This window comes from Alligator mississippiensis, chromosome 4, assembly GCF_030867095.1.
Source record: "Alligator mississippiensis isolate rAllMis1 chromosome 4, rAllMis1, whole genome shotgun sequence".
NCBI lineage: Eukaryota > Metazoa > Chordata > Crocodylia > Alligatoridae > Alligator > Alligator mississippiensis.
The window spans coordinates 192,975,270-192,989,339 of record NC_081827.1 but is presented as its reverse complement, the minus strand read 5'-3'; the positions used below and the strand labels follow the sequence as shown (position 1 = coordinate 192,989,339).

Below are 14,070 nucleotides of genomic sequence, written 5' to 3'. Positions count from 1 at the left end.
CTGATTCAATTCAGAGAGATTAATGGGTCACCTGATTTAATTTGGATTTGGAGATTCGGCCGCCGAATTGGGCCAAATCTCCACCAAATCAAATTAGTGATCCAAGCTTCACACAGCCCTAATGTAAAGTATATTGGAAACTATATATAAAAAACCATATGCAAAAGGTAAATATAAATAATTATTTGTGAAATGTGCTATAGTTAAGCTTTTAATTACAATTGGTGTTTTCTTCCCTCTCCCTACTTTATTTCAAGTAAACCAAAGTGAACAGAGCAGGAACATTAGCAAAGGAGCAGGACTTGGCCATTTGGTTGTGAAACAGGTTACGTAGAATATAAGCTCAGTGTTAAATACTGCAAAGTAGTTTCCAAACTGCTGTGAAGCCACCAGTAGAAATATTAGTGGTTAAAAAGGAGATTTGTTTTTTTCTCTTTACATTACTTCCTTCACAGAGTTTACCGATACAATAGGAAGAAAAATTCCACAGAATATTAAAAAATATCTGTCACAGTATTATAACAGTACCAGCAATAAAACAAAATCGCTGAAGACTAATGGAAAGTTGACTGTGGCAGAGGTGACATGCAAGGATCTGGTCATAAGTTTTATGAGGAGGTGTGAGAGAAATGAAAATTATCACAGACCACTACCAACACATAATACCCTTTTTAGGCTTGTTTTTGTTTGGTTGGTTGGTTGGGTTTTTTTGGTTGGTTTTTTATTTATTGGGGGGGGGGGGGGGGTTACAACCAAAAGAACACAATTAGTAGATCTTTTGGCTATGAAGGTTAACAGTCTAAACTCCTGTTTATATACTGTTAATATAACAGTATATAATAATGTTTATAGACTGTTAATATAAAACCAAGCAGGATAACATCAACAAGGAAATTCTTATCTTTTTAGAGCTACCTGACTAGGCTAATTGCCAGAAAAATCCTACCTCTGCCTCCCCTGAAAGTAGCTCAGCCTCACTGAGTCACCCAGTCTTTCTACGCTCAGACACCTCCTACTGCTTCAACCTAAGGATGCACCCTTTGTTGAAACAATAAATCATCAGCCAGGGCTTAAGCCCCAAATCACCATGATGTTTCTTGGTTCAGCAAGAGGGTATGGACAACAACTTAGGTGGAGTGTGACATAGTTGTGGAATGCCCCAGACACCCTGTTATATGGGCAGATTTCAGAATCCAACAAAGGCTTCATTGTGCAGAAAAATTCAGTGTTATAAATTTGGTATTCCCACATCAAAGCAGGATTATTATTCAGAGAACACATGGATTATTTGTGAGGAATGCAGAAGAACTCTGCTGGGTTAGAAAATTTCAAGAGCCACTTCTACCACCCAAAGAAACAAAAATCTCAAGTAATTAAAATCATTACATCCAAAAATACTCACTACCAATATTTGGTAAGTTATAAAATGCAAACAACTGAAGCATGGTTTATTCTTCTTATTAACTCTCTCAGTTTTGTGTCTCTACTTAATTTAAATTGGATGAAACTATGGGTTGTTTTATTTTACAGTTTTTCTGAAAGCTGACAGACTTCTATTGCCTCTGTGACGAGCTAGGTGGCAGTGACCTACCCCAGGGGTTTTGAAAGGGCAAAAGATGATTGGAGGATTTGGGATTCCCTTTCCTCACCAATCTGGTAATGATTTGGCCCAGGGGTTTTGAAGGGGTAAAAGATGATTGGAGGACTTGGGATTCCCTTTCCTCACCAATCAGGCCCCAGAGACTCGCCTCTCATGTCCCCTGATTGGCCTTGTGGGTCACCTGGAGGGGGATAAAAGGGGCAGCATGGCTGACTCAGGAAGAGACCAGCGAGGGACCATGAGGAAGGAGCTTCAAAGAGCTGTCAAGAGCTAGGTGGAAGCAGTCGCCCCAGAAGAGCCTGAAGGAGCAGGACCTGCAGGCAGCAGTTGGACCCTCAGCAGCACGGCGTGTGGCTGGCAGGAGAGGCTTCCTGCTGGGCTCCAGGATCCCCTACGAGAGGCTGTGGCCAGCAGGAGAGGCTTCTCGCTTCAGCAAGGATCTGAGCAGCGACCTGAGGGGTCCCAGCTCAGCTTCTAGCTCCTCCAATCAGAGACCAGGCAGCTTGATGTGAGACCGGGGCTCCTGGAAGGTCAAGACCCCTAGCAGCTTGGAGCAGCACCAGCATTGGTGGCTGGGTGGTAGTGTTCCTACCTACCACATGGGAGATCCAAGTTCAAGTCCCAGCTTTGATGACTTGGGGTAAGTGACTGAACAAGGAAAATTCCTACTGCAGTAGAAAGGGGCCACTGTTTTTTTTTTTTTCCCCCCTTTCCAGGTACCTAGGCCCTATATTTCTCTGTCCTTTGAAATTTTGTATTTTGTGCCTTTTTATATTTCCCCAACCAGTATTGTTTGCTCTGCTGTTTGCATCTTATATTTTGTTAACCCTGTCTTTTGTCAATGATTGTAAGTGTCTAACCTTTGTTGAATCCTGCCCTGCCCCCTTGCGACATTGTAGTGTCCTCTATACCCCCTGATTATGCCTATTATGTTCCCAGTATTGTTCCCTCATTAAAAGGTATATGGTTAAGTCCCCAGTGGTGGTCTGGCTCTGCTCTATAGGGGGAGGAGAGTCCCTACCCCTCCCATAGCACTTGTGCACCTGCTTTGATCCCTTCAATTGGAGAGGGGGTACCTTTTGGAGTACCACCCGGGTTACACCTCTATGTAGCAAGTATGATTGAAAAAGAAAAAAACATTACTGCATCTCCAAATGCTAGTAATACCTTTGACATGCTAGAGACTTTATGAATTAGATTAATTAAACTATTATTAGAGACAAGGGAAACATTTCTTAAAAGGTATATCCCAGTGTATTTAATTTACTAGAGCTTTTAGTATTTTGGTGCTAAATAGCAATAGTATTTAACCCACGTTAATACAGCAGGACTAATTTTTTACTCTTTCAATTTGATTGCAGGACATATACCTATCATTGTCTTGGAATTTATCCTCCTCCTCAACCCAGTTCTTGAAACTGAAGTATGCTGTTAACACGTACCACAGTTAAAAAGCAAATAAACCTCACGGAGTGAAGACAAGATTTTCAGAGGTGGGTGTCTGAAGTTAAGTTTCTAACTTAATGCATTGCTATTGTGCCCACAGCTGAAATCAGCAGAGGCAGTGGTGCCCAACCTTTTCTCCCCACAGGCCAGATGGGCACTACCAGGTCCCTCTGTGGGCTGGATCCAGCCAATGGACCTGATGTGGCTGTGGGGGGTTGTGCAGTTCAATTCCAATCTGGACATACTGGGGGGGGATGCAGGAGGAGGCAGAAGAGCCCCAATCGGACGTGCAGGGGTAGGGGGAATGTGTGGAAACTGGAGTGGGCTTGATCCAGGTGGGGGGGGGGTGAAGAGGACAGCTTTGATCTGGGGCAGGAAGGGGAAGAGACCATCCCCAGACCCAGCCCTGATCTGAATATGCAGGGAGGGGGAGATGGAGAAGGTGAGGTGGCCCCAATCCAGACACACAAGGGAAAGGGGGACACAGTGGCCCCAATCTGGTGGATGGGGCCATGGTGTGACCCTGATACAGACGTGTGGGGACCAGGGAGGGTGTTTTAGGACCTGTCCAGATGAGCAGGTAGGGGGGGGAATAGCCTGACCCAATCCGGATGTGTGGCGGGCAGGCCCAGCTCTGATCCCACTGCACCAGCAATGGCCCAGGTATGGCAAGAGCCAGCCGTGTGGAGCTTCCACCACTCCCCACTGCTGAGTTTTCCAACCCATGAGGAATCCCCACTTACCAGATGTCATAGCTCTACAGGCCTGAGGTTGAGCACCCCTGGTCAGAGGGGTACAAATAGGTATAAACAAGAAAGGGCTGCTGGCTGGGTACCACAACTTAGGAATTTACTCCCCCCATCCCTTTGATACTTGAGTAACCCATTGCAAGGCTCATTTTTTCCAGTTATAAGATTGGGGTGAGATATTGTTCACTGGGATGGAGGAGGAGGAAGACTCATTGTGTGTAATCTTAAACTGATGCATTGACGATGTATTTTAAAATAATCTCAAGGCTAAGGATGGGTACTCTTTTTAATGTATCTATTATTATTCTGTTTTTATGGAAAAGTAATTTAGGTTCTTGAAAAAGCATCCGATTTTCAAATGCCAGAGTAATCCAGCACACCCCTCGGACCTGAATGGGAGCTACTTGGAGGTCAGAACTTTTGAAAATCCAAGCACTTACTCAGCTGCCTAATACCTAAATCTTGCCAAGACTTACAGTATGTAAAGGTATGGAGGTACATAAATAGCTCCTAAAGTTAGCAGACTTACTAACAAAGCAGGAACTATGCACATGTGAATATAATTGCAGGACCAGAGCCTAAAAAATGACTAGATTCCTATTTTTGTAAACCATGACCTAGACACAAAACACATTTCCAAATGTTTAATGGGGATTTTGGGCATTTAGAGAGTTAAATTAGCACATCCATTTCTGGCACAGAGATATTTATGGAAATGCTTTACTTTAAAAAAAAATCTAGGAAGCGTGCCAATAAGGAGCAGTTTTCTCCACAGTGACCTGCATTTGTTGTCTTATGCATACAGCACTAGGATCTAAGCTGCAAGAGGAGTAAAGAGGAAAATATTCAACCAATAGTAGTTTTAAACCAGAAAGACTGAACAGGGTGGGACTTTTTTTTTTGTTTATGTATTTAGCATATTCTGCACCTACCTTTTTGGCATCTGACTTCAAGCAGCCATATTCTATTGGGAATGGCAATCTCCTACTCTGTTTTACTATTTACCCTTTTAAATGGAACATATGATTTCAGATAAAGAGCTCTTTCTTTCCTTCTTTCCTGACAGATATTCAAAAAACAGCTTCACAATTTACATACCTCCCACATTTGTCCTTTTTATTAAAATCTGCTCCACTGCTCTGCAAGAGTTTTATACATTCAACATTACTGAAAAGACAAGGAAAGAAAAAAAAACATGAACAAAACAAAACAAATGTTGACACCTTTGTCTCTATAAAAAAGTAATTTCACTGGTTGCACTGCAGACACTGGGCATAACTAACTACAATCTGCAATCCAAGAACAAACAAAAGAACTAAAAGGTAAGGTAACTTGTAAAATTAACTCCTTTATTTTCAAATTACCTTGGAATTTTATTCCAAACAAGTATAAATACAGAACAGAGAGTATTAAATGCATTCTGGATTCAATATGAGAATGTAGCCAACCATTTCCAAAGGGAATATGCTGTTAATGATTCCCATGATAAACTGAGAAATTATCTAAGAACACTTTAATAAACTTGCTGCAGTCTTTAAAATGTTGAGCAATAATGAATGTGTAATTTATGGCTCTTATTCACCAAAGCACTGAAAACTGATCATGGGTTCAAACAGTTCCTGAAGTGTACATTTACTCAGCAAAACCTTTGAAGCTTATTTAACACCTTCTTCAGCATATTTGCAATTCTCTGCAAAATCAGAGCCAGAACATTTACAACTGATGTCATTTTGCCTGGGCTCCATTGCTTTATTGTTTTTATCCCAGTTGAATGAAATTGCTATGACATAACTTGCTACTGATGCTATTTAAGCCAAGGCAACTCTAAATAGAAAATTAAATAGCTGCATTTTCACATCTTTGTAATCCAAGTAAATAATCTATTATACCAAGCCAGAAAATGATGTAATGAAGCACGGTAATCTTCCAAAGCTCCTCTGTCATTCACCAGGGCAATAAATCATTGCTACTAGAAAACTGAAAGAGAGCCTTTGAATCATATTCTCTTCACAGTGCTCACATAACTCTCATTAATATAATGGGAGTTACAGACATGCATCAAGAGGAAAATGTGGGCTTTGTATACAATTCCAGTTCCAGTATGACAAGGGTGGATGAAATAAGCTAACATATATTCATCCTTGCGGTTAACATGCTATTACATGAAATATTTATAAAATATTCACCCCAATATAATAAAAATAAAAGTTCTTTTTAGTGATAGCAATTGCAGTCAGCTACAGATATGACTCCTAATTAATTCCCTGTCTTTCAGATACCTAGGTTTTTTGAGCGTTCATCTCTAAGGGAGATGCAATGGCTGAAACATACACTATTATGTCATTTCATCTGAACAACTCCTATATGAAATACATGGTTAACCAAATCAATCCCTAGAGCACTTTTATGAGGTACTTCTGGGTGTGAAATCTTATGTGATGCAGGTATTGGTCCACCAGGAAGTAAGTTGACAACATGTTCGAAAAAGGATAGTGAACATTCACCAGATAGTTACTACTTTTCTTCAGTGCAACCACTACTAATCTAAGCTGAATTGTACCCAAAACATCATCCTCTAAGCCATCAAGTCTTCAACAGAAGAACCCAAAATCAATGGGTTACCAAGCTTTTGGGGCTTTTTCTGTTAATTTCACAGAATTTCACAAGGCATTAACAGAAAATACTTACATGAACTGGCTACCATGGCTACAAATTAAATTGATTTATTTCAGTTTTAATTCACTGTTATTTCTGGGTCCAATCACTCTAAGCTGAGCAGCACTGTCCAGAGAGGATGAAAACTTGCTGATGCTTGACCTTGGAGATTTTCAGTAGAATCTATAGAGATACACTTGAAAACTGGTGTGCTGGTACAAGCAAAATTGCTGTATTTTAACTCCTGAATTAGATTTTTTTAATGACTTGATTTCAACTCAAAGACGCAACTCATAACAGGGACAGTGCACAGCTACATCACACCAGAAGTATCTTCAAGAAGCCACAGTTCTTTCCCAGCACTACAACTTGATCCTGAGGGCTAATTATTACAGCTGGTCTATACCAATTAAACTACAGCTACTTGCCCTGTGTTTGGCTCAACTGCATTCAGGGCCAAAGAGTGGCACTGATTGGCAGCAAAAATGAAACCCTTCTTTTACCTGGCACCTGGACCTTAAGTCCAAGTAGTCTGCAAAGGGAGGCAAGGAGGAAGAACGTTACTCTCTCACAGAGAGATGCGTTTCAAATCACAATCTGGCCCTGTATAATAAAAGCCTGGACTCTACCATCCTTTCTTACATTGCATGTAGCCCCAACATGAACCTCCACCAAGAAACAGTGGCAGATTAGGACCCTGAACAATAAGGATCTGACATTTAGCTACTTTGCTTTCCTTTAAGATACACAAAACAAACAAACAAACAAACAAAAATCAGTGGATGGTACATGGTTAGATTCCATTACATTGGGTCCACCATTAAATCACAAATAACAACCATAATTGTGACTACTCACCCTCCTGCAGCAGCAGCATGGAGGCACGTTCTTCCAAAGCTATCTGGGGTGTCTATATCAAAGCCTGCAGACAGCACGTGCTCATTACTAAACAAGGACACTATGCTATACTTTTGTCCTAGTTAAACCACAAGAAACATTGCAGAGACAGAAAAATCAGTTAGTTAGGAAAAACAGAATGCAAGCAACTATAGTCAAAAAGAGGTTGTCATGGAAACAGACAGTGGCTGCTCAAGCTTGGCAGTTCTATAAAAAGAACTGTGAAGTCAAGAATCTATCACCACATTCATCCCTGTGCTACATAACTATTTAAATCATGTGACAGGCATTTGAGGCAGATACTTATCAAGAGAACTGTGACAGCAGGCTGTGCAGACAGAAAACACGATGGAATGAGGAAAGCCACAGAGATTGCCTTAACATGCAATGACTTGATTTCTATATATCTGCGGTTTGCAGGTTGCTTTTACATTTTAGAAGCTTCCAAAAATGTGCAAAGGGAGTTTTAAAGATGAAGAGGGTGTAAAATCAATTGCAAGCTCTTATAGAATTACCCCTAGCTTGCCTAAGCATTCTGCTTTCCCTTCTGACCTAACTGTTGGAGAACATAGCAAGGTTTGCTGTAACAGGGCTGTCAATTTACATGTTTTGCATCTAAGGAGACTCAAGCTTATGAACAAAAAGTGACTGTGGGAAGTTACACATGATAAGGACGGAACTGCATAGAGAAACATATGATGCGTTTTTGAACCAACTGAAATTTTTGCATAAAAAAATTAAAATTCGAGTACCTTTCCCTTATTTTCTTTAAAAGACTACAGGCAACAAATACATACTTGCCTTGAAAGCTTTGGTAGCATGAGGACTGTGAGAGTCCTCTTTGGATAGTGATTTTTATATCTGTGCCTTTCAGAAATTTAGCCAGCCCATTTTCTTTACAATGACCCTAATTTAGAGAAAATACATTAGAATGCATCTTAGGCATATGTGTATTAACTTCAGTGGGGTGCATATACCTGCCCAGATGCTGTCTTCAATAAAGACACTTCCCTGAACTGAGGATTACAAATCCTGTTTTAGACAAACCTACAGTGCCTCATATTCCTGCGGCTCAGTAAAGGGTATCCCTTCCTCCCCCTTTCAGTGACTGCCAGGAGGAATGGGCTTCAAGCATGAACAATACAGGATGCTGGAAACTATTAGCATGCAGTTAAGAAAGCCCTGAACACACTCAAGTATGCTACGCCACACAGTCACATAAAGCAGAACAGGTAGTCTTTAATTTGAACATTTCACAACACTGAATAAAACCAGGGCCGTAAGTGAAATGTTCACAATATTAATTTAGCTTCACAGTCACCGCTAGATTTACTTACCTGATGACAACAATTTCCTGCAGCAGTCTGAGTGAGCATTTAGTGCTGCTAAGTGTAAAGGGAACATGTTGTGGATACCACACCTGAAATACAGAACAATCTTATTACAAGCGGATTCCAAAAACATAAGTAACACACAACAAAACTGAAGAACATTCTCCTTTCAAAAAATTGTATCAGTACTTCTGCAGGAGGCTCCTCCTCCCAACCTTAATTTTATTTGCATCTTCTACAAGCTCTCTTTGGAGTATAGTTTGTTTGGTTAAAGCACGAGCTCAGTTTTAGATAATGTTTAGAATACAACAGCCTTAAAAAAGTGAGGTGAAAAGTAGCAAGAATGAGGAGGCTTAGAGAATGGATTTTGGTTATATTCAGACTCCAGACATAAAACAAGAGTTTCTATTGGGACTGCTAGTGTTGCACCTGACATTCTCTCAAATACGGTACAAATAAATTATGAAAGCTTCTCTTTATCGTTTTTAAAACTCATCTATCCCCTGCATCCCTACTGTTAACATACCTTAGGTAACTGCTGCCTAGACTACTGCTATTACCTCTTCCACCTTTTTGGTTTCACAATGTTTCACAATTTTCATTTATTCTATTTTATTCCAAATACCCTAGTCAGAACATCTCTCTCTCTGGGTGTTCTGATGTATCACCATTTTCCTCATTCATAACATACAACTACTTTCTTTCAGCAAAGCTTATATAGAAGTCCACCTCCCTGCTGCCATTATCTACATTACTTATACTATATGGGTAAAGTTACACTTACACCATACTAAATCTGTGGAATGCTAAGCAGTTAGTGTTAAAATGTGTTGTGAGCAGTCACACGTTAGGAGTTAATATAATTTCTTGCCTGCACAGTTCTGATTTACCATTACAGGGCTGGTGAGCAGAGGTGTGGTTAGGAGTCAGGACACCTGGGTTCTACCCCTGCTCTGGGGTGGGGCGCTGGGAATAGCGCATCCCAGGATGCTGGAGGACTGCAAAATTGCTCATTTTATCTCCATAGAGCAGACTGACGTTACCCTAACATAAACTAGCCAGAGTTAACCCTCACCTGAAGTGGGATAACTTTGAGATGCTCAGAGGGCACTTAGTATGAGTTAACAAGCTTTAATGTGCAGACACCCATATTTTAAGTGCCTTTAGTATAGTTTAAGTGTAATATGTAACATCACCCTATGTCTCTTGCGCCTTAGGTTTGCTGTTGACTGCTCCCTTTTGGGCTTGGACAGATGTTCAGTTTCTTCAGGGAGAGCCCCTGCTCTCTCTGCAGAAACCACAAGTGTACAGAAGTTCATAATTTTTCTCAGAAAGTAAAAGTGTCCACTCAGGGAGAAAAATAACTTGGGAACAACCCAAGTAAAGTGGTTTCCTGGAGAATCTCTCTTAGGAGTCAGAATCTCTATACAGACAGCAGATGCAGAATCAACCTCTGTACTCTGTGCTTTGTTTTTCTTTCACTCTCCCCACTCCCACAGGGGGAGGGAGAACTCATGTTAGTTTCAGTCATGCAGGGAGCAGAATATACCCCTTGAGTGCTTTGGGATGAAAAAGCCTAGTGCTGAAGCAGTTAGGAGCGCACGTTGTGCTCCTGGCTTGTTCCCTGCCTGAATCATACTGCAGCACTTGGGTGCAGGGAAGAATACAAGTATATGCCTTCCCCAGCCTTAGCTGGGCTCCAACACAGCATTTGGGGGGGGAGGGTGGAGAAGCTGGAGGACTCTTCTGTGCACAGCACAGACCCTTCTCCCACCTTCCCTAACCCTGATGGATCCCTGCCTACCTTCACTTAAAAAAATGCAAAGCTCTCTGGGCTGCTGTAGGGACCCATGGCAGCCCAGTGTATTGGGCTGAATATCTCCAAATCGACTGCTCCCAGAGCCCTATTCAAAATTCATCAATGGACTCCCAAACCTGCACGTACATGCGATCAACCCCTGGGGCTGACAGATGCCATCCAGTAGCTACCAAGGGGGGAAGTCCCACGAGGGTCAACGACCCCTGGATTGGGCAAACCTGAAAACTGGGGAGTCACCAAAGTCTGCCAAGGACAGATAAAAAGCAGTGAAAAGTGACCCTCAGTGGTGCCCTCTTGATCTCCAACTTGACCAGCAGCCAACCTGTCCAGCCAGAAGGACCAGCCGGCGACCCCCTTCTGGAAGATAACACCATGCTGAAAGAAGCTTCAACAACAGACTCCAGCGCCTGTAGGATAGGTATACCTGACTCTTGTAGCGCGCGCGCGTGTGTGTGTGTAAGGACCAGCCCCAAGGTTTATGATTTAACTCATTACAGTGTTTCAATCCGCCTAATAAACTAGAATTTTAAGGATCCCGAGTTGGACATTTGTAGCCAACAACACAAGCATGCAATGTCCAGTATTAGAAAAAAGAAGATAGACAATGTGCAAGGAAATGGCACAAGGTCCACCAAACTGCTCAGCGTGTCTAAAGAGGCTGCAATTATTTAACCTGATATCATAAAGAAGATTTTGTTATAAATAGTCACAGTATTCTCGATAAATCCGATTTCCACATCATTATTCTCTTCTACTCTGCTTAGTTAACTTAAGTTGCATTTCGCTTTCACTGCAAAGATTTCTACCCAAGTGCATATTTTGGCTGGTGTCCAACAAGCCATGCACTTTGTACATCTGCTAGCTAGTGTCATCCTGTACAGAACTGTTCACAATGGCTCCCCTCATAATTTACTTTCTTTACCCATGAAATGCAATTGCATCCACAGCTGGTCATGCTGTCTGCAGCTTTTTGCTAGTAGCACTGAAAAAAGCTTTAATTCCTTTGCCAGTTCAAGGAACTAAGCCAAAGTGCTTTATATGCAATGTATATTAACACCTCATTCCCAGTGCTTCAGTGGGATTTGTTTTTCACAGCAGCATTGTCCTTTAGATCTTCCCACTACAACTAAGCAGACTTCTCATTTCAAATATTTCTGCTCTTGGCAGAAGCTTTTTATGTGGTTTAATGAATGATCACCCAAGTGTGGAATAGAAATTTTGAGCAGGCAGCTACCTCTTGTAATCAGGTTCTCTCACTGATGTTCATTCTTACCTTAAACCTCAGGAGTAGATGGATTAAAACTTTCTACATAAGAACGAGCTGGCAAAAATCTTACTCAGACACAGAGGACCAACCCCAACACTAGTATAAATAGTGGAGTTTCACTGGAGTGATTTTGAGTGAGTTGCCTTAAAACTTGGTAAGGATTTAGAAATAATAGAAATCATAGAAAATTTGGGTTGGAACGGACTTCTAGAGGTCATCTATTCCAACCCCCTGCTCAAAGCAGGACCATCCCAAATCAAATCATCCCAGCCAAAGCTTTGGCCGGGTCTTGAAAACCTCCAAGAATGGAGATTCTACCACCTCTCTGGGTAACCTGTTCTAGTGTTTTACTATCCTCCTAGTGAGAAAGTTCTTCCTAATATCTAACCTAAACTTCCCTTGCTGCAATTTGAGACCGTTCCTCCTGGTTCTGTCATCTGCCACCACTGAAAACAATCTAGCTCCATCCCCTTTTGAACCCCCACTTCAGATAGTTGAAGGCTGCTATTAAATCCCTCCTCCCCCCCCCCGCAATCTTCTCAAGTGCGTGTACACATGACAAAATTAGCCTCTAAAGTGGTGTAATTGCCCTTTTGCACCACTTTAATGGTGTCACTGTTTACACCTGTGGCAGCATATTTCGCTTTAATTTTGTCATGCTGTACATGTGTGGTGGTGTATTTTGCTTTAAATGACCTTGTTACATAGCAAGGTAAAATCTATTCAATGTATTTTAGTTTGCTACGTAACAAATTGCAATGGTGCATGGGGCACTGGAAGCCCAGATGTGCTCAGGGAAACTCAGGCCTGGTGGGCTTTGAGCACCCCAGGCACAGTCCCTGCTGCCTTCTCCCAACACTAGCACACCCAGCCGCCCTCCTGCCACCTTGCCACACTGCCCCAGGGCAAGCCAGCCCATTCCCTGGCAGTCCCAGGAGGGCTCTCCTGCAGCAGGGGCGTGAGATGCAGGCAGGCCGAGTGGCTCCTGAGCTGCGGGGGACCCTGGACCTTCCCTCCATGGTGGTGGTACCCTGCAGGTGGCACCCGCTCACTAGTACCTGACCCAGGCAGTCCCAGGGGGTACCACCACCATGGAGGGAAGCACCAGGCCCCGCGCAGCTCGAAGGCTGTGAGACCTGGTGGCAGCTCACACGAGCAGGCTCTATTGAGAAACGGGGGAAAAAAAAAAAAAAAGCAGCCTGATCTTTTTTTTCCCCCACTCCTGGAGCCTGCCTGCCTCTTCCATGGCTGGGGGGCAAACTGCTGGCAGGCCCTGAGCTGTAGGGGACAGTGGTTTAGTTCTCCTTAAATTGAAATGGTGGGTTTTTAATTGCATCGATTAAAAACTCACCATTTAAATTTATGGACTTCCATCACATCACTGTGACGCACCCCTCCTATGCCCGCTGCCATGGGCAGGCTCCACCAGAAAAATAAATTTTAAAAGTAGTGAGGGGCCCAATCCTTTTTTCCCCCCACCTTGGAGCCTACCTGCCTCTCCTGCAGCCAGGGAACGAACTGCTAGTGGGCCCTGAGCTGCAGGGGACCCTGGTCCTTTGCTCCGCAGTGGTGGTACCCCCTGGGCAGAACCCACCCACGAGCAGGCCACCTGGGTGGTCCCAGTGGGGGCATGCTGCCGCCATGGAGGGAAGGACCGGGGCCCTCCACAGCTCAGGGACCACTTGGCCTCCCAGCAGGTCACCTCCTGGCCAAGAGAGAAGCAGGCAGGCTCCAGGAGAAATAAAGTGGTGAGGGGCCCTGATCCTTTTTTCTCCCCCCAGAGTCTGCTTGCCTCTTCTGCAGCTGGGGGACAAATTGCCAACAGGCTGAGTGGTCCCTTAACTGCAGGAGGCCCCAGTTTTTCCCTCTGCATCAGCGAAGCCCCCTGGGACCACCCAGATCAGCTGGCAGAGGGCAGGTGCTGCCTGGGGGGCACCGCCACCACAGAGGGAAGCACCAATGTCATGGGTGTCCGTGTCCCACCCCCCCCAGTTCAGGGCCCGCCAGCACCTCATCCCCCCCAGTTGCAGGAGAGGCAGGCAGGCTTTGTGGGGGGAAAAAAAATGGTCAGGCCCCTTGCTGCTTTTTTTTTTTTTACTGATGGAGCCTGCCCATGGCAGTAGGGGTCGGGGGGGAGGCATCACTCTGACATTACAGAAGTTCCTAAATTGAAACAGTGGGTTTTTAATCAACACAAGTAAAAACCCACCAATTAAAAACCCAGCATTTCAATTTAGGGAGAACTAAACCCCTGTCACATATACAAGTACCCCTCTTCTCTGGACTAAATAAACCCAGTTCCCTCA

General features: G+C 43.2%; 1 protein-coding gene across 3 annotated transcripts in view; it reads right to left on the bottom strand.

Annotated features, from left to right (window-relative positions):
* Positions 1 to 14,070, bottom strand: part of ANKRD44 (ankyrin repeat domain 44) — a 119,810-nt gene that overhangs the window by 63,164 nt on the left and 42,576 nt on the right. For 2 of the 3 annotated variants that reach the window (XM_059727224.1, XM_059727226.1), the window contains exons 10-12: positions 8,685 to 8,767; positions 7,309 to 7,372; positions 4,894 to 4,962 (exon numbers count right to left, since the gene is read on the bottom strand). In XM_059727224.1, the coding sequence (XP_059583207.1) occupies positions 4,894 to 4,962; positions 7,309 to 7,372; positions 8,685 to 8,767 (216 nt within the window). Of the gene's footprint in view, positions 1 to 4,893; positions 4,963 to 7,308; positions 7,427 to 8,684; positions 8,768 to 14,070 lie in introns of all 3 variants that reach the window. The other variant, XM_059727225.1, reaches the window with a different exon arrangement.